The 18003-nt window shown below is 44.5% G+C and overlaps 1 protein-coding gene across 5 annotated transcripts in view; it reads right to left on the bottom strand.

Annotated features, from left to right (window-relative positions):
• The window catches only part of tbc1d30 (TBC1 domain family, member 30), a 35885-nt gene extending 18163 nt beyond the window's left edge, over positions 1–17722 (bottom strand). The window contains exons 1-2 of one of the 5 annotated variants that reach the window (XM_031313700.2): positions 17004–17722; positions 12693–12857 (exon numbers count right to left, since the gene is read on the bottom strand). In XM_031313700.2, coding sequence (XP_031169560.2) covers positions 12693–12857; positions 17004–17505 — 667 coding nt within the window. In that variant the 5' untranslated portion in view covers positions 17506–17722. Of the gene's footprint in view, positions 1–46; positions 296–8083; positions 8658–12692; positions 12858–17003 lie in introns of those variants that run through there. The other 4 variants (XM_035996131.1, XM_035996132.1, XM_035996134.1 and 1 more) reach the window with 4 other exon arrangements.
• Positions 17723–18003: the final 281 nt, after the last annotated feature.

An 18003-nucleotide genomic window follows, 5' to 3' on the forward strand; every position in this document is an offset into this window, starting at 1 on the left:
CACTACAATAAAAGTCCCTCGCGAAAAGACAAAACGGGTGTTTAACCTGCTTGGTCCGCCTCTGTCTTTATTCCCTGCGCCATGAACGTCGCCTTATTCTGCGGTTTCCTCTCAGAGCTTTGGGAGAGGATTAACACGGAAAGCCCTCCTACTACTCCCCTGTCACAGATTAGACCAAAGCAGCTGATACAAAAACGTGTATTTAGCTAAGGCTGGATCCATTAGTGACGTCCGGAGGCTGCCGTCCAGCATAATGTGTGATAGTTTAAAGCACCGTACCTGGGGTGACAGAGCTTTCACCATTGCAGCCCCCTCCCTCTGAACCCCCTACCCATACACATCTGTGACTGTACTGACCAGGACACATTCAATACACTAATCAAAACACACCTCTTCAGATTAGCTCTTTCCACATACAATAGTCTTACATTTCTCACCTGATAGTTACTGGTTTTATTGTTTTAATATGCTTGTTTTATGTGTTGGTTTTATTGCTGATCTGTTTTTAATGTGCTATATGTGCTGGTTTTACTGTAAAGTGTCTTTGAGTACCATGTAAAGCGCTATATAAATAAAATGTATTATTATTATTATTATTATTATTATTAATCTCTCCAGAGGTGAAGTTAATTGAAATTACACAAGCTAGAGGATGTATAGAGACTACTGGGAAAGAGAGGAGGAAGGAGTATAAAGAAAAGGAAAAAGGGAAAAGGGATGAGGAGAAAGAATGATAGGGGGAGAAGGATGCGAGGGAGGAAGGGCAGAGGGAAACAAGGAAACAAGGACAGAAGGTAAGAAGAAAGGGAGAAAAAGAAGAGAGGGGACTGAAAACTCTTCACTCAAGATGTTCAGTCTTTGATGACAGAAACAAGCGAGAACACTGTTACAAACTACGGCTAAAATAAAGGATAACCTCTATACTGTGCACATTGGGCTGTAACTAAGTAAATAATGCACACATAACTACAAAAATATCTGGGACATAGATGGACTTTTTGCTGTGTTGTCATTGTCACAAACATAGGTGTGATTGGCAAAGGACAAAAAAGCAGGAAAATATACGCCGCACCCATGGCGCTGCGACAGAACCCAATTTTTTTTTCAAATGCTATAAAATTGAATGAAACACCCCAAAATCAATGAAAGTAATCATTAATATTACTTGCATACAACGTTTTTGAAAAATAAATCATTAAATGGCACTTTCTGGAGAGTTTTGTGCAAAGAAATGGAGAAATTGAGTCTTACATGATATGTGCAAAACTGCAAGGTTAAGAGCCTATACTTTGCATTATTGTAGTATCAACAGGTATTAGGGCATTTAGCATTTACATTACTGTTAATCAGTCATCACTTGATTACACATTGCATTACCTTGTTATAATATAAATAATAGTGCCACATGAAGAGACAGTGCAGCATATGACAGTAGCAACAGCTGAGAAGATTTGGGTCTGTGGTGACCAGGTCCACCTCACACAAACTTCCTTCTCCCATTCTATCTCTTTACTACCACACACACACACTGTTATGGGTGGTGTGTATTTTATTTTTGTAGTCCGTGTCTGTTCTGTATTTTGCTTGTTTCCTGTTTTACTTTGATAATCTGTTCTGTCTTGTCTTGTTTAGCTTTACTTTGTGTTTTCCCGCCTGTGTGATTACCTGATGTTTTCCACCTGTTTCCCAGCCCTTGTGTCACCTGCCTCTTGTTTCCTCGTTACCCTGTGTATTTAGTCTTTGTCTTCCCCTTGTCTTTTGTCAGATCATTTTGTGTCCTGGTGCCGTCAGTTTGTATGTATGTTAGTGTTTGTGTCTGGTTTTGTTCCTGTCAGCACGTCGTAGCCTGTTCTGTTGTTTCTGCCTGCTCCATTTTTGGACCGCCTTTGGTTTGCTCCCTGTTTTTTGTGTTTAATAAATCCTCGAGCTCAATACTCCTTTGCCTGCTCTCTGCATTTGGGTCCACCATCCTCACTTCACACGACAGAATGATCTGACCATCATGGACCCAGCAGAGTCATTCGAGGACGAACTTTGTGACCTCACCTGCAGGCTTATCTGTGCTGTTGGGGAGTGGAGAATTGCCCAAGGTTGGGAGGCTAAGGAGGCAGTTCTTCGCTCTGCTCGCTGGAGAGTTTCCTCTCAACCCTGGCTTAGGAGCTTCCTGCCGGAGTGGCTTCAGGACTTCTTGGAAACTCCTAGCCGGGAGCCAACACCCCAACATGCTACCAGGCCATCATCTCCCAAGCCTGCTAGCAGTCAGCTACCCCAGCTGCCAGTTGGTACCCAGCCTGCTACTTGGTCAGTGAGTTCTCCTGAGCAGACCAATGACCCCGAGCTGGCGTGCAGCTATGAGGGTACCCGCCTGGCTGTTTTCTCTGGGACCCGCGGAGGTCGCAGACGGGGAAGAGGAAGACATGGCTCCCGTCGCAATGCCCCGCTCTTCACCCCAGAGTCCTCATCCCCTTCTGTTCCCGAGCTGACGGACAGCTCTCCTGTTCCCGGGCTGACGTGCAGCTCTCCTGACTCCGAGCTGGCGTGCAGCTCCCCTGACTCCGAGCTGGCGTGCAGCTCCCCTGACTCCGAGCTGGCGTGCAGCTCCCCTGACTCCGAGCTGGCGTGCAGCTCCCCTGACTCCGAGCTGGCGTGCAGCTCTCCTGACCCCGAGCTAGTTAGCAGCCCACCTGAATCCGAGCTAGCTAGTAGCCTTCCCGAGCCCCGGCTAGCTAGCAGCCCTCTTGAATCCAGGCTAGCTAGCGATCCCCCTGAGCCCCTACTAGCTAGCGATCCCCTTGAGCCCATGCTAGCTAGCATTTCCCCAGAATCCAGGCTAGCTAGCAGTCTTCCTGATTCCCGGCTAGCTAGCAGCCTCTCAACTTCCCCGCTAGCTAGCAACCCCCTTGAATCCGGGCTAGCTAGCAACCTCCCCGAGCCTCGGTTAGCTAGCAACCTCCCTAAATCCAGGCTAGCTAGCAAACCCCCTGAATCCAGGCTAGCTAACAGCCTTCCCGAGCCCCGGCTAGTTAGCAAGCTCCCTGAGCCCCAGCTAGCTGGCTACTCCCCTGAGTCCAGGCTAGCTAGCAGCTTTCTTGACCCCCGGCTAGCTAACAGCCTCTCTGAGCTCAAGCTAGCTAGCAGCCTTCCTGAGCCCAGGCTAGTTAGCAGCCCCTCTGTATCCAGGCTAGCTAGCAGCCTTCTTGAGCCCCGGCTGGCTAGCAGCCCCCTTGAGCCCCAGCTAGCTAGCAGCATTCCTGAGCCCAGGCTAGTTAGCAACCTCCCTGAGTCCAGGCTAGCTAGCACTCTCCCAGATCCCAAGCTAGCTAGCAGCCCCCCTGAATCCAGGCTAGCTAGCAAACCCCCTGAATCCAGGCTAGCTAACAGCCTTCCCGAGCCCCGGCTAGTTAGCAAGCTCCCTGAGCCCCAGCTAGCTGGCTACTCACCTGAGTCCAGGCTAGCTAGCAGCATTCCTGAGCCCAGGCTAGTTAGCAACCTCCCTGAGTCCAGGCTAGCTAGCACTCTCCCAGATCCCAAGCTAGCTAGCAGCCCCCCTGAATCCAGGCTAGCTAGCAACCTCTCTGAGCCCCAGCTAGCTAGCAACCCCCCTGAATCCAGGCCACCTAGTAACCCCCCTGACTCCAGGCTTGCTAGCAGCCTTCCTATTGTCCCAGCACTGCCCAGCGTCCCCGAGTTTCCTAGTGTCCCCAAGCTGCCCAGTGTCCCAGCACTGCCCAGCTTCCCCGAGCCTCCTAGTGTCCCCGAGCTTCCTAGCGTTCCCGAGAGTTTCCTAGAGTTGCCTAGTGTCCCAGCACTTCCTAGTGTCCCAGCACTTCCTAGTGTCCCCGAGCTTCCTAGTGTCCCCAAGCTGCCCAGTGTCCCAGCACTTCCTAGTGTCCCCGAGTTTCCTAGTGTCCCCAAGCTGCCCAGTGTCCCAGCACTGCCCAGCGTCCCCGAGCCTCCTAGTGTCCCCAAGCTGCCCAGTGTCCCAGCACTGCCCAGCTTCCCCGAGCCTCCTAGTGTCCCCGAGCTTCCTAGCGTTCCCGAGAGTTTCCTAGAGTTTCCTAGTGTCCCCGAGTTTCCTAGTGTCCCCGAGTTTCCTAGTGTCCCCGAGTTTCCTAGAGTTCCCGAGTTTCCTAGTGTCCCTAGGCGGTCCGTTATCCTTGATCCCTGGCTGACTAGCAGCATCCCTGATTCCCGGCTGACTAGCAGCATCCCTGATCCCCGGCTGGCTAGCAGCTCCCTTGATCCCCGGCTGGCTAGCAGCTTCCCTGAACCCCGACTGGCTAGCAGCCTTTTTGATCCCCAGCTGGTTAGCAGCACCCCTGATTCCCGGCTGGCTAGCAGCTTCCCTGAGTCCCGGCTGGCTAGCAGCCGCCCTGAGCTTCGGCTGGCTAGCAGCATCTCTGAACTCCGGCTGGCTAGCAGCCTCTTAGATCCCCAGCTGGTTCGCAGCATCCCTAATTCCCGGCTGGCTAGCAGCCTCATAGATCCCCTGCTGGTTAGCAGCCTTCCAGAATCTCCGCTGACGTTCAGCCTCCCAGAATCTCCGCTGACGTGCAGCCTCCCTGAATCTCCGCTGACGTGCAGCCTCCCTGAATCTCCGCTGACGTGCAGCCTCCCAGAATCTCCGCTGACGTGCAGCCTTCCAGAATCTCCGCTGACGTGCAGCCTCCCAGAATCTCCGCTGACGTGCAGCCTCCCAGAATCTCCGCTGACGTGCAGCCTTCTAGAACCTCCGCTGACGTGCAGCCTTCCAGAATCTCCGCTGACGTGCAGCCTCTCAGAATCTCCGCTGACGTGCAGCCTCTCAGAACCTCCGCTGACGTGCAGCCTTCTAGAACCTCCGCTGACGTGCAGCCTTCTAGAACCTCCGCTGACGTGCAGCCGCCCAGAACCGCCGCTGACGTGCAGTCGTCCAGAGTCTACGTCGACAGACCTCCCAGAGTCTACGTCGACAGACCTCCCAGAGTCTACGTCGACAGACCTCCCAGAGTCTACGTCTACGGGCAAGCCAGAGGCCTTGCCGGTCTCCGGCGCCCCAGAGACTGCCCCTGAGGCTTTGCCGGTCTCCGGCGTCCCAGAGACCTCCCCAGTGACTGCCCCTGAGGCTTTGTTGGTCTCCGGAGCCCCAGAGACCTCCCTAGTGACTTTGCCCTGGTTTTCGGTCAACCCCACTCCTGCCTCTCGTGCCCTGTCGGCATCCCTGTCGACCTCAGTTCCTGTTGCCTGTTTGGCGGACCCCAACCCAGCTGACCGGTCGCCAGTCTTCTGCCCAGCTGTCCCTTCTCCTGCTCGGTCTGCCTGTCATCCGGAGGGGTTTCGCCTTCGACGCTGGCCGTCAGAAGGGATTCGCCTCCGCCGCTGGCCCCCAGAAGGGATTCGCCTCCACCGCTGGCCTCCAGAAGGGATTCGCCTCCGTCGCGGGCCTTCAGAAGGGATTCGCCTCCGTCGCGGGCCTTCAGAAGGGATTCGCCTCCGCCGCCGGCCTTCAGAGGGGATTCACCTTCGCCGCCGGCCTTCAGAGGGGATTCGCCTTCGCCGCCGGCCTTCAGAGGGGATTCGCCTTCGCCGCCGGCCTTCAGAGGGGATTCGCCTTCGCCGCCAGTCATCTCGGTGCCCTCGACATCCAGTACGGCCACCAGAGAGATTCTGCCTTCGTCGCCGGTGGCCAGAAGGGTTCTGCCTTCGCCGGCCGCCAGAGGGCTTCTGCCTCCGTCGCCGGTGGCCAGAAGGGTTCTGCCTTCGTCGCAGACCGCCTGAAGGTTTCTGCCTTCGTTTCTGCTCCCTGCCCCCTGTTGCCGAGGCCTCTCTGCCCCCTGTTGCCGAGGCCTCTCTGCCCCTGTTGCCGAGCTCTCTCTGTGCCCCAGTGACTTTCTGTTCCCTGTGCCCCAGGGCGCTGTGCCCCAGTGATTCTCTGTTCCCTGAGACCCAGGGCGTTTTGCCCCAGTGACTTTCTGTCCCCAGGTTCCCCAGTGGCTTTCTGCCTCCCCCAGACTTTCTTTCGCCCCTCCGGGGTTGATTATTTTTTTTTTTTTTTTTTATTCTGGGGTCGTTTTGCAGGTCTTTGCCTGCTCTCTGCATTTGGGTCCACCATCCTCACTTCACACGACACACACCCATACACACACCCACGGACAAAAATTCAGCCCTGGCACTGTAGCCACACCAGCCGACATTACCACGCCCATGCAGCCCCACCCACGGACATGTGCATTCACTAATTACATTTGTGTACAGATGGTGAAATAATATAAGCAGTACCTTATGTAACAGATTTTTAAACATTTAATGTAACTGGCAAACAATGCTTCCTACTTTTTAAAGAGCACACGTTTATAACAATTTTTTATTTATGCCGTTTGTATGCTGTTACTGTCATTCTCTACAGTATGTTGGTCTTTGTTGTCACTGTCTGTTCGATTGTCCATGTTTCTCTCTGTTGACACTGTACATATTGTCTGTCTGGTTCTCCATCTTTTCATCCGTTTTAACTCTAACTCTGCAATTTAAATGTTTTTATGGCTGTCTGTGATTATACTTCAGGGTTTTTCCTTGCTCCGAATTTGTCTTTGCAGGAACACACAAAGCAGGGGGGGAGGTGGTCTGGGGTTTTGAGGGTAAAAGACTTCAATTCCTGCATTCTGATACATTTTAGGCACCAATTTATGGTAAAAAAGTCAATATTTATTGCAAGGAAATCACAAAATTCTGGTGGCAGGTAACAATTAAAAATACAAAATATAATGGAATATTATTATATTCCGTAGTCCAGTAAGGGGGCTTTCACATCCGGGACATGGGCCGGATACGACATATGATTTACAAGAGCTTCATTTTCAGGTCGGAAAAGCCGGATTTCCGGATTTATCCGGAAGAATCACACCCCTGACAAAACATTATATGCAACGTGCCCTCCATTCCCAGTGTTCTTTTCTTTATTTATGAATTCTAGATGTATGGCTGTCATGTATCCAAAAATATATTGTATGTATGTTCTTTGCATAAATACAAAAAAATAAAGGGTGTTATAGTTCTCACCAAAATAAATCAAAACACACGTCAATCACAACTGCCGCAACTATATATCAACAGTGCTCGATTAGTTCAGCACCAGACTAACAAACAGCGCTGGGTGTCTGCCTGATGGGTCTCTAAAATCTGGGATTTCCATATGAGAAATCTATGTATTTAAATGACTTGTCAAACTGTACACTCCACTGCATAGATACATCTGGATGTCTGGTGCATCAGCAGTGTCCATCCACAAATAAGAAGAAGGAAATGAATGCATGAAAACTGATATCTCCTCAGTTATGCGGCCAATGTGATGCATTATCAGATGTATAAAAACCAAGCCTCACTGCCTTGTATGCTCTCATGATTTGATTTGGAACACACTGGAGCTCAGATTAGTTACTCAGTCAGATTGTTTACAATGAGCTCATGTGACACCCTTTGGGTCTTTTGGGAAACTTGGATCATTGGTTTAAGCCAATAGCATGCATTCATGAAACTATTTGTAATATATAGCAAAAGAAAGTAATTTACCAGCGGAAAATTTCAACAGCCGATTATGCACTTTCTGGGGATATAGTATACAGTATAGATATATATACAGTATATTGATAGATATATAATATCTATCAACGTATATCAGGCCATAACTTCTTTAAAATGTTATTGGTGTTAGGATTATGACAGATACATTATGGTTTCATATATCAGCCATCATTTTGATAATGTAATATAATAACTTTTAAGCATTATAATTTGCTCAAATATGACAATAACTTGCCAATTTTAGGCACATAAATTGCAGCATTAAAGATGCAACCTGTTGTAAATAAGAGCAGGTCTGTTAAAGCAGTAAATACAAGGGAAATGAGAGTATAAAGGAAACAACTTGTAGGAGCACAGTAGGCAAAACTGTGCCACTATAAAAAACCATGGGCTTACATATAATTTACCATATTGACCTGAATAATATATCTTGGCATTATTTCCGGTGTGGCACTTCAGTTTCCTGATTGTTAAAAGCCATTGAACAACGCAGTGCCTTTTCCCCATAGACCTATTGATGTGTCACCTGGCTCTAAGGTGCAGAGCAGCCGGGGCGCGCTCCTGGATATCCCGTTCCGTTTCTTCAGGACGTTGCTGATGATGTTCCCGACCCCTCCGGATCCCTGCTGCCGCAGCTTCGCGCCCGCCCTCGGCCTCCTGCCGGCGGCGGGGAGTCGCCCCTGCCTCATCGGGAATCAATCATCGGTTTGTCCCGGTTTATTAATCCTTCCTTTTTACGTCTTCCTTCGGCGACGGAGAGTTCATCCCGATAGCCAGAGACACAGTTGTCCCTCTAAACGCCCTCCTCCAAGACGTTTAAAATCGATCGATTAAACTGATCACCGTGTTTTAAATATTTTTCAGGCGGTAGCTTGTTTCTGACTTATGCCCGAAGAAACCCCGGACATTACACGCATCATTCAGTGACACAGCAACGTCCAGAAAGCCTCGTTCAAGCGACTCAAATATCTAAATAAAATATGACTTAGAAATGTCAAAAAAATAGCCCATCATTTCAAGGGGAAGTATCGGTTTGTGCTGCTTGTGCTCGGTAGTGCTGCTGATACTGCACACCTCCGCATCCTCCTCCGGTTTGGCGTCACGGGGAGGAGGGGCGAGGATGGAGGGATGCGGTGGGATGGAGAGACGCGTGGGGAGGAGATAGAGAGGGATGAGGTAATGGTGGAGGAAAAAATGAGACAGAGCAGGGGTGGGCTTTTGTTTCCTTAATCGAAAAACTGAAAAATCTGATTAAATGGATTCAGGGATATTTTTTATTTTATTTTAAAACGTGGATGCCTGTATGGGTGTGTCTCCTATGTGTTTTTAGCATTAATATGTATGCAGTAGTAGCATTCTTTATTCATGTATTTATTTAGGCATATTTTACCTCATAGATGTTTGGCACTTGACAAGGACTGCACTTAATTTCGTTGTATCTGTTACAATGACAATGAAGATATTCTATTCTATTTAAACAAGAATCTACTCGAAATAAAAGCTCTACAGTCTGGCTGCATAAAATCTGCAAAATGTGGTTATTCTTTTAAATGAAGTAGAGTCACAGCCAAATGACTGACTGGGTGAGTTTTATCCACTGGCATACAAATGATTGAAACGTCCAAACAGTAATAGTAGAGAGAGCTGCGACGTGGACTAGTTAAAGAATATGAATCATGGGTATGAATAATTTACAGAAAAGTCACAGCCAAGGTGATGCACCTAAGGGTGGTTAATTCTAATAACTCGGTTTTTAGATAGAGAACTCAGCCTGGGATTCAGACAAGAAATGTTACCCCAAAAACATCGCACCATACTTTATCTATAAGCTATCCGACACAAGTCAGCAAACTATACAAACCCGAAACTTTAGGAAACACTGATTCTGCCTAGTAACCACTTCACTAAAAAGAGAGAGCAAAGAAATAATGTTTGCAAACTAAATCGATGATGCATGACATTATGATTCAGTCATACAGGTGCAGTAAGTGCTTCCTGAATGGAAGAGTGGATGTCTGAATGACGTTTAGAATCAATATCTGCAAACAGCCTTGATGATGATAATCCATAACCATCATAATAAATTATCTTGTGTGTAGATGTTTCAACTGGATGACTGCTCTAATAACTCATTTGTTTTCCATCGGGACAATATAGAAATACTTATTCCATCTTTAGGCTACTGTAAAATGCAGAGTCCCTTTGCAACTCCGATAGAGGTCAATAATAGATATCATTTAATGCCCCTGTCAAGAAACAACAAACAGTACTTGAAGTGAAAAAAATACTGACCTGTGTTTTATTGAACTGTTAAAACTCCAATAGGCAATATATTTTATATAAACATGTAACATGAATTAAATAAGTGCAACTAATTTGTATTAATGTTCCCTGCACACAAAGCTCTGACATATATTCTGAAAAACCACTTTGATTCATGCCATTGTCAAATGTCAAGTACTTTTCCAGAGGGAATTTAAAGGTGCTGTAGGATTGTGAAGATCCAGGACTTAGCCAAAAAATGTGAACATCGACAAGTTCTCAGTCCCTCCCCCCCTTTCTGCTAAAGGCCAAAACAGTCTCCTAAGCCCCTCCCCCCACAAGGGAGAATGAATGTGTGTGCATGAGCAGTGATTGACACACAGTTAGACACCCCCGCTGGCCCTGATTGGTGCATCTGATCAGGGAGCGGTGGATTTTTGCAAATCACACTACAGGCTGTAGGTGGTGCCAGAGGAGCCAGATTTGTTTTTAAGTTACCTGCTTCATGTAGTTCTACTGGAACATAGGGTCAGTTTCAGCAAATATGACAAAAAGTTAGTTTTATAAGGCTTACCTGCTGCACCTTTAACAGATGGCTTGTCAACTTGTCAACAAATCTCTAGCCAATTAGGGACAATTACATCACAAATTGCAACAATTTTGTGAAGTAATAATCATGAGGTGAAAATGGCGACGTCATTCAGCACTAGAAAGTAATAAAATGTTGATACAGGCAGCTGCTTGGCTAATCATAATCTCAATGATTGGAGTTTATAGCTTGGCATTTTCTATGTCATTTGCCAGGTGGAGGCTGTTACAACATGCAAAAATAACAGTGACAGGCAGTGTAGCCTCTGCAGCCATGTTGGCTCTACTGGCTATCCTGGAAATATTGGCATAACCTGGCTATAAACTCACATGTATAAATGCCTCATTACAATAAAAACCCATGTATTATCATATACTCTGCCTCCTTGTGAGCCATCATTCTGCATGTTAACAAAACATAACAGTTAACAATCAAAGCAAAATAACCACATTAGACCTAAATCCCTTCAATGATGTTTAACTCCTTTTAATCCCTGCTCTTTTTTCTTCATATCTGGAATGAGTTTAAGAACAATCAACCACAAAAACTGAAAAACTCCAAGCACCTGTAGAGAGAATCCTTTCTGTACTTTCATTATGAGAATAAAAGGCTGATTATAAGGCGACATTTTGGGAAGAGATGTCGGCTCTTCAACTCCTAAGAAAGTGTTTGATGACAAGTTACTGTAAATGTTTTCAGTAAAATGAAATCATTCTCAAATATGTTGACATCCTGGACTTAGCGCTATTGTTATTCTTCCAAATTCCCAATAAGTCTAGTCTGGATATTTAATCGTGTGTAAATCATTCACAGAATGAGGCTTAATCCATAATCTCTTCCTTGTAAATATTACCTTTGTAAACCATGTTTCCAACATCTCTTATGTAACAGTCAAATGAAATCATTTTACAGGCTGTTTTGGAGTAGAAGCGTCGGGAGATATGAAAATGAACATATTATTCCCCCATAGTCATCATGTGCTTTGAGTCTACTGTATGTCACAGGCGATTATGTAAATGTGAGTTATTTTCATACTGCACGTGATATGACAGCTAGGATAGGGTCTTACTGTACATAGTGTGCAAACCTGTAACTCTATCTTGCAAATGCATTCAGCCTTTTGTACTTTAAAAGTTATTTCCAAATTTGTTTACTCTGGATTTTTTTAGCCTGTTATGGTTAGTAGATCTTATCAAAGATTTGTAGAAACACATGAAAGCATAAAAATCCAAGACGTAAAAAGGAATCTAGTCTCCAATTCTTTTCTAAATTACCTTATGGTATTACACAGCACTGGACTTCAAACTTGGATTTCAGGGGAACAAAATTTGATTAGGCCAAACTAACTTTTTGTTTATGAAATTATTTTGCTTCCACAAACAATATGAATAGGTCTTGTAAAGTGTAGTTGCTGTTGTTGTTTTTTCACAGACAACCAAAACTAGTTATAGAAAAAGAGGAAAACCTACGACGACAAATATATTTCTGAGTAATAAAATGTCTATGTTCAGGCACTGATATGTTGTTAACTTACTTGATTAAAGTATGGGCTGATATGCAAGTATAGACTCTGCAGTTCAAGCCTTTTAGATGCTCATAAATCACTTTCAATCAATTTGACTACAATTCCAGGCCTCCAAGAGCACTCGTGAGTGTCTAAAGGCTCTGACACACCAACCCGACGGCCGACCTTCGGCAGAAAAGGCAGTCGGACTGACTGCCTCCCCGAGATGGTCAAAAAAGTGCCTCGGAAGCGACGCCGACTTGAGTGTACGTTCTGCGCGTGCGCGAGACGTAATACGTCTCCATAACAGCAGGCGGCGCTAATCTGTATTGTCGCCCAAAAAATGAAAACTGGCAGCTAATTGGACGAACGCGTCACGTGGGTCTGGCTGCTCCCGGATTTTACAAACGGGCATAATAGCGGCTCATTCGGTATACGATCTCGTATTTTACGAAGATAGTTCACCGAAACGTGTTTCTGAAAACATTTTAAGCGAGAAATAGGCCGTGCAGTTGCTGAATCTGTCTTCATTTCAGATCGACAAAGGTCAGTTTGAAAGATTTTTGTCAGATTTTGAGAGGCGTTAGTCACGCTCATCCCACTCGTCATTTCCGGGTTAGCCCTCCACCAATCAGATTGGCCATTGAGTCCGACTGCCCGCCTTCATACCCATAATCGTGTTGGTGTGTCAGGGCCTTAAGAATACCTCCTGCTGAAAGTTACCACGGGTCCTGTAACAACTTTTTTTTTTTTAAAGCAAGAATAACTGTATATTCTTACGTCGTTTTTGTGAGACAGCTTGAAGACAAGCTGTGATAATGTCGTAGTTCTTCTGCAGTTTGTGGCAAAGTCGGTCCCGTCTCTTCAGCTGGCGAAGCAGCTTGGCCGACTGCAGGCCTGTACGATATTTGACCTCCTGGATGATTGACTGCAGCTCCTCCGGGGCTAAAAAAGATACAAACACAGAAATATAAGTGTCTAAAACATGTTGTAAAACTGATATAAACACTCTTTTCCACCTCAGAAATTCCACATGAATAAGCTAAAAAAAAGAAAGAAAGGATGTCGGACTTTCTCACCAGCACATAAACGCATCACACATTTTTGGGCTCACAGGATTATTTTTTTCCAGTGAATATTAAAATAAAAAATACACAAACGCATGCAACTGATTACACATGTGCCATGTGATATGTAAATATGAGAGCCAACTTTAATCTCTATAAAAAGGTACAATTCAAAACAATATTTGTGATTCCCATATTATCCCAGGAAGAGTGCAAAAGTATTGTGAAAAAAATCTCCTCAGAATTTAGATTCCTTGATCAAATATTATTTTGTTTCAGACTCACAGCACAGACATGTATTTATTGAGGTCTGTCTAAAATATGATGTATTCTAAATAAAGATACTTAATATAGTTTGAAATAGCATGTTATGTCTCTGCACGCCACTATAGATCAGAATATCACAGCCATTTGTCTGTTTTCCCAGCTGCAGGCGAAGATGAATGAAAACCAGAACACTGCCCCACATAAACACACACACACACACACACACACACACACACACACTCTCCTCCCATTTATGGAGAAACAAAATGGTTTAGGCTGAAGAAAATCAGATTTTAAACTGAAGGTGACACAGATCTGAGGCACAAAGATCATCACTGTTTTTTTCATACTTCTTGTAAAATAAATAGGCTTACTGTTGTGAATTGTGTTCAAATGATGGTTACATTTTGAGCTCAGCTCAAACACTAACTAATAATGGGAAATATATAATAATAAAAAACATCTTAATCAAAAGTTATACTCTGTATTTTGACCCAATATTGTTGCTCTCACAGAAATCAATGGATTTTATAGTTAGTTAATCTTTTATAACAAGTGAAAATACCACGTATTTGCTCATCACAGCTTCGAAAAAGTGCGTTTTTATTGCTTCATTTTACATTATTATATCTTTAAATTAAATTGGGAAAATGAACATCGAACAGACCCAAAATGTTGTAAATTAATAAATATTCCAGCAGTAATCAAGACAGTGTGAAGGAGTTTTATTCAAGTTACGCTTTCCTCCGACCCATCTGTCACATTTCCAGGTGAGCAGACACTCCTTCAGGTTAAATACCTTTAAATCACTGTTACATAGATTAAAAAAAAGCAATCACATTGCATGGGCATCCATCAAAATTTCTCATACTTTAAAAGACAAAAATAATGACATAATCAATAATAAAAAATAGTCCTAGTTGTCTATATCAATATCAGTAATGAAAATCTTTTCAACCTCATTTCCACCTTGCTTGGAGGTTGACTTTTCATGTTACCACTCCTCTACTAGGAGGTCAAAGGTCATGATCACCTGCAGCGGCAGGTCTCAATCAAGGACACTTAGGAAGAGCACTAAGAAGCTTCCTTACTTATTATACCACACTGCTGACCATCCACCACATTTACATGTTTACCAAAGGGGACCTAAACTTCACAATGAGCGCTTAATCCCTGACTGAACATTAGAAGACGTATGCACACATGCTTTAGCTGTTCTTTGAGGCTTTATCAGAGCGTTTCCTCTTCCTGAGTGTCAGCCCTCGCCATTGTTTAACTTGACCGAGCCTCACGAGTGTGGTGGGCAAACACTGAGCTCACAGGCCTGGCTGTGTTTACTGTAGGATTCCACTTTAACGGAGGAAGCAATGACAGCGTGGCACTCAACAGCCACATGCCTTACATGGATCCGAGGCAACACCGTATCTACACATTGAGGAGTACTAAATGAGCTGTCTCAGTGTTTGTGTTTGTGTATGTGAAGGTCTGCATATACTGTGAGGACACCTGTCAGTCATGTGAAACTAAACAGTTGTCTGTTCTTCAGCCAGTTTGGCTTCTCCTGATATCTGATAACAGTGAACGCTTGTAGACTTCCCAGCTACATATCTTACTAAACCAATAACTTACAAATAGGCATGGGCCGGTTACCGGTTTCAAGGTGAAAAGTCACAGTCTTAAAACCACTAACATTTTCTGTCATACCGCTCCTAAGGTATGAGCTGTTTTAGATGAGTCTTCAAGGACAGAAAATGCAGTTTAGTAATCCCTCTCTCTGCCAGTGTGCAGTGTGTTTAAAAAATAAAATACATTGTGTTCAATGAAACGTTTTTGTTTTTTTTACCCAGACATTTAAAAAATAAAACATTTTAAAAGCTGTAATTGTAATACCGCAATACCGTGAAACCGTGACATTTTTGCTGAAGGTTATCGCACCGTCAGAATCTCATACCGGCCCATGCCTACTTACAAAGAGATATTTACCATTCAATACAGACTCATCTCATTGAATAAACAAAATGAACTATGGTGCATTGGAGTCTCATGGTATTACATTTCTCTCCTACTGTTTGCTGTCTGTCTCAAAGATGACTTGTAGGCAAAGAAAAAAAATGTCTCTGATTTACAACTAGCTGATATGTAGTGGTAAATGAAATGAATGGATCATTTATTAGGCTACGTCTAGTCATGGCTACCACGGGGCTATTGTCAATTCATTGATTATGTTTTCTAGGGATGCAACAGCCCCTAAATTGACCTAATTAAGCGGATGAAGTGACCAATGCACATTAAATACAGTTTCTTTGTCGATGTCATGATAAAATTCAGTGTTTCTGCTAGACATTACATCTATTGAGTCATGGCTGGCCACTGACTCCCTTTTTAGCACCACAGCAATTCCATCTGTATGATGAACATTTGTTGCGAGATCCGACATTTGATAACTTCAGCCGCTACCAATATTGATGGCAAACAAAATCATCTACAAAGCCCCATTGTATCAAGCTCAATCAATATAATGAACTAGTAGCAAAAACATACCCTGTGCTGGGGATTGTATTACAGAAGTTGTATAAGTGTCAGTGGATAGTGGATGCTCATCTCATACTCATAACTAGATGAGAGGTCTATCCTACTCTATATCATTTTTACAAATTCTTGATTTAAAAAAAGTAATCATATCTATTGCCACTGTTTCAGATTAAATTATTCAAATATATTTTTTAAAGAATGCCTCATGTTTTAGACCAATATAAAGCTCACAGGCATATTTTAAATATCAAAAATAACATACCATTATTGCCATATACCCATTAGCTGGCTGATATATTGTCCACTAATATCATATCCAGATGTCAGCCCTAAAAAGATTGGTAAAAATCTGCTACATTTATGAAATGCACTTGTTCATTTTAATTGTTTTTAATTATATATAATAGTTGTTTTCTACTGATCTGAGGGTCTAAGGCCAGAGGGTGTTTGTATGTTGTACAGATTGTAAAGCCCTTTAAAGCAACTTTTATGATATAAAGGTCCCATATTTACATAAAAGTGAGATTTCCAAGACTTGTCGATTATAAAGCAGGCCAAGTTGCTATGTAAATACTGTGAAAGTATCAAAACTTGTAATCCACAGAGAAATGCACAAAGCCCATATTCAGAAACTGTGCCTTAAAATGAGCCGTTGTGATGTTATAACTACAGTATGCTACTGTATATGTAAGTGCAGTCATTCCCCGGCTGCAATGACGAGCACAGATGACCCGGAGACGCGGACTAATCAGAGCAGACTGGGCTTTTTGGGTAGGTGGGTTTAAAGAGACAGAACTTTACAGACAGAGGGTGAATACTGAGGGTGCACTATTCAGAAAATGTTCAATTCAATATCGATTTTCAGGCTCAAGATTCGGTTGAAAATCGATTTTCGATTAAAAAACGATTCTCTATAAAAAAACAAAAAAAAAACGATTCACAGTTCATACAATTTTAATCAATTTTTGGAATTCTATGAATCCATTTTGAATCGGTAGAGTTTGAATCGCGATTCAAATGTGAATAGATTTTTTTGCACACCCCTAGTGAATCCAGGTATATTCAAACCGACAGTATGAGAAAAATAATGCTTTTTGAACATTAAAGCATTAACCCATGTAAACATAAAACTGACTTGACTTAGCCAGATGCTGTCAGTATGCCAAAGGAGCAACAGGACCTGTCAACGCCCCTGAACACAAACACCCATGCCCACACCCCTCACCTTTCTGGGCCAGGTAGTTCATCTGGTGCCTCCTGGTGTGCTTCTCCTGGAGCTCCTGGAGGAAGCTGGACCCGGAGTTACTGCGGCCCAAAAAAGCATCCGATCCGGATGCCTCCGTGGAGCTGTCCCAGCTGTCCACATTCCTCCTGCTGCCTCCACTGTACGTCTCATAAAGCTCCACCAGCAAACAGTCCACTATGGAAGACCTCAGAGATTTGAGTCCATCTCCCTGGGACTCAGAGTCACTGTCACCGGCCGTGTTGCCCCAGTGAGTGCCGGGCGGAGCTCCGTTCTCGCTGGTGGGGACCTGCTGTTCCGGAGGTGATGATGTGTCATTAGATGACTCGGCGGGGCTCGTCCACTGCTCAAAGCCGGAGAAATCATCCTGGAGGGGAGCGGCAGAGTTGACAAAAACGCCGCTCTCGTCCTCGGAACACACGCCGCCGTCGCATATGTCAACTTCCAAAAGTTCGTTCCCGATTAATTTCACCTCCGACGCCATTTTTTCTTTAATAAATTAACTCCGTGTAGCTGTTTTTTTCTACGAGTGAGTTGCTATTTTTTTTTTCTCCAGACAACATAGCAGAAGAAGTTGCAAAGTTTTATTTGAGCGCCTAGAGGAGGATAGAGTTCCTGGAGCACTCCATTCCTCACCTCAGAAAAGGTAGACCCGTTTGACAGCTTTTAGTTTCCTATCGAACGTTCCGGACTCGAGTTCCTAACCCCCCCCTTTCCCAGACTGAACAATAGGCCGGCCCACTCTGGCTAAATTTCTCAACGGCTGCAAAACTTTCTTCAGGTTGCGCGACAGGTGCTGGTGGATTGACCAATCACGGAGGAGACAAAAGTATATCAACCAATCCGCTTCCTTGTTTTTAGCACTACGCTAGGAGGTTGCATTGTACATTTACAACAACGTTCAAAATATTTAACACAACTGGAAATAACATAAATATGACAAGAAACTTCCACTGTTAGGCTCAGGAGATTTTATTTTACA

This window comes from Sander lucioperca, chromosome 20, assembly GCF_008315115.2.
Source record: "Sander lucioperca isolate FBNREF2018 chromosome 20, SLUC_FBN_1.2, whole genome shotgun sequence".
Classification (NCBI taxonomy): Eukaryota; Metazoa; Chordata; class Actinopteri; order Perciformes; family Percidae; genus Sander; species Sander lucioperca.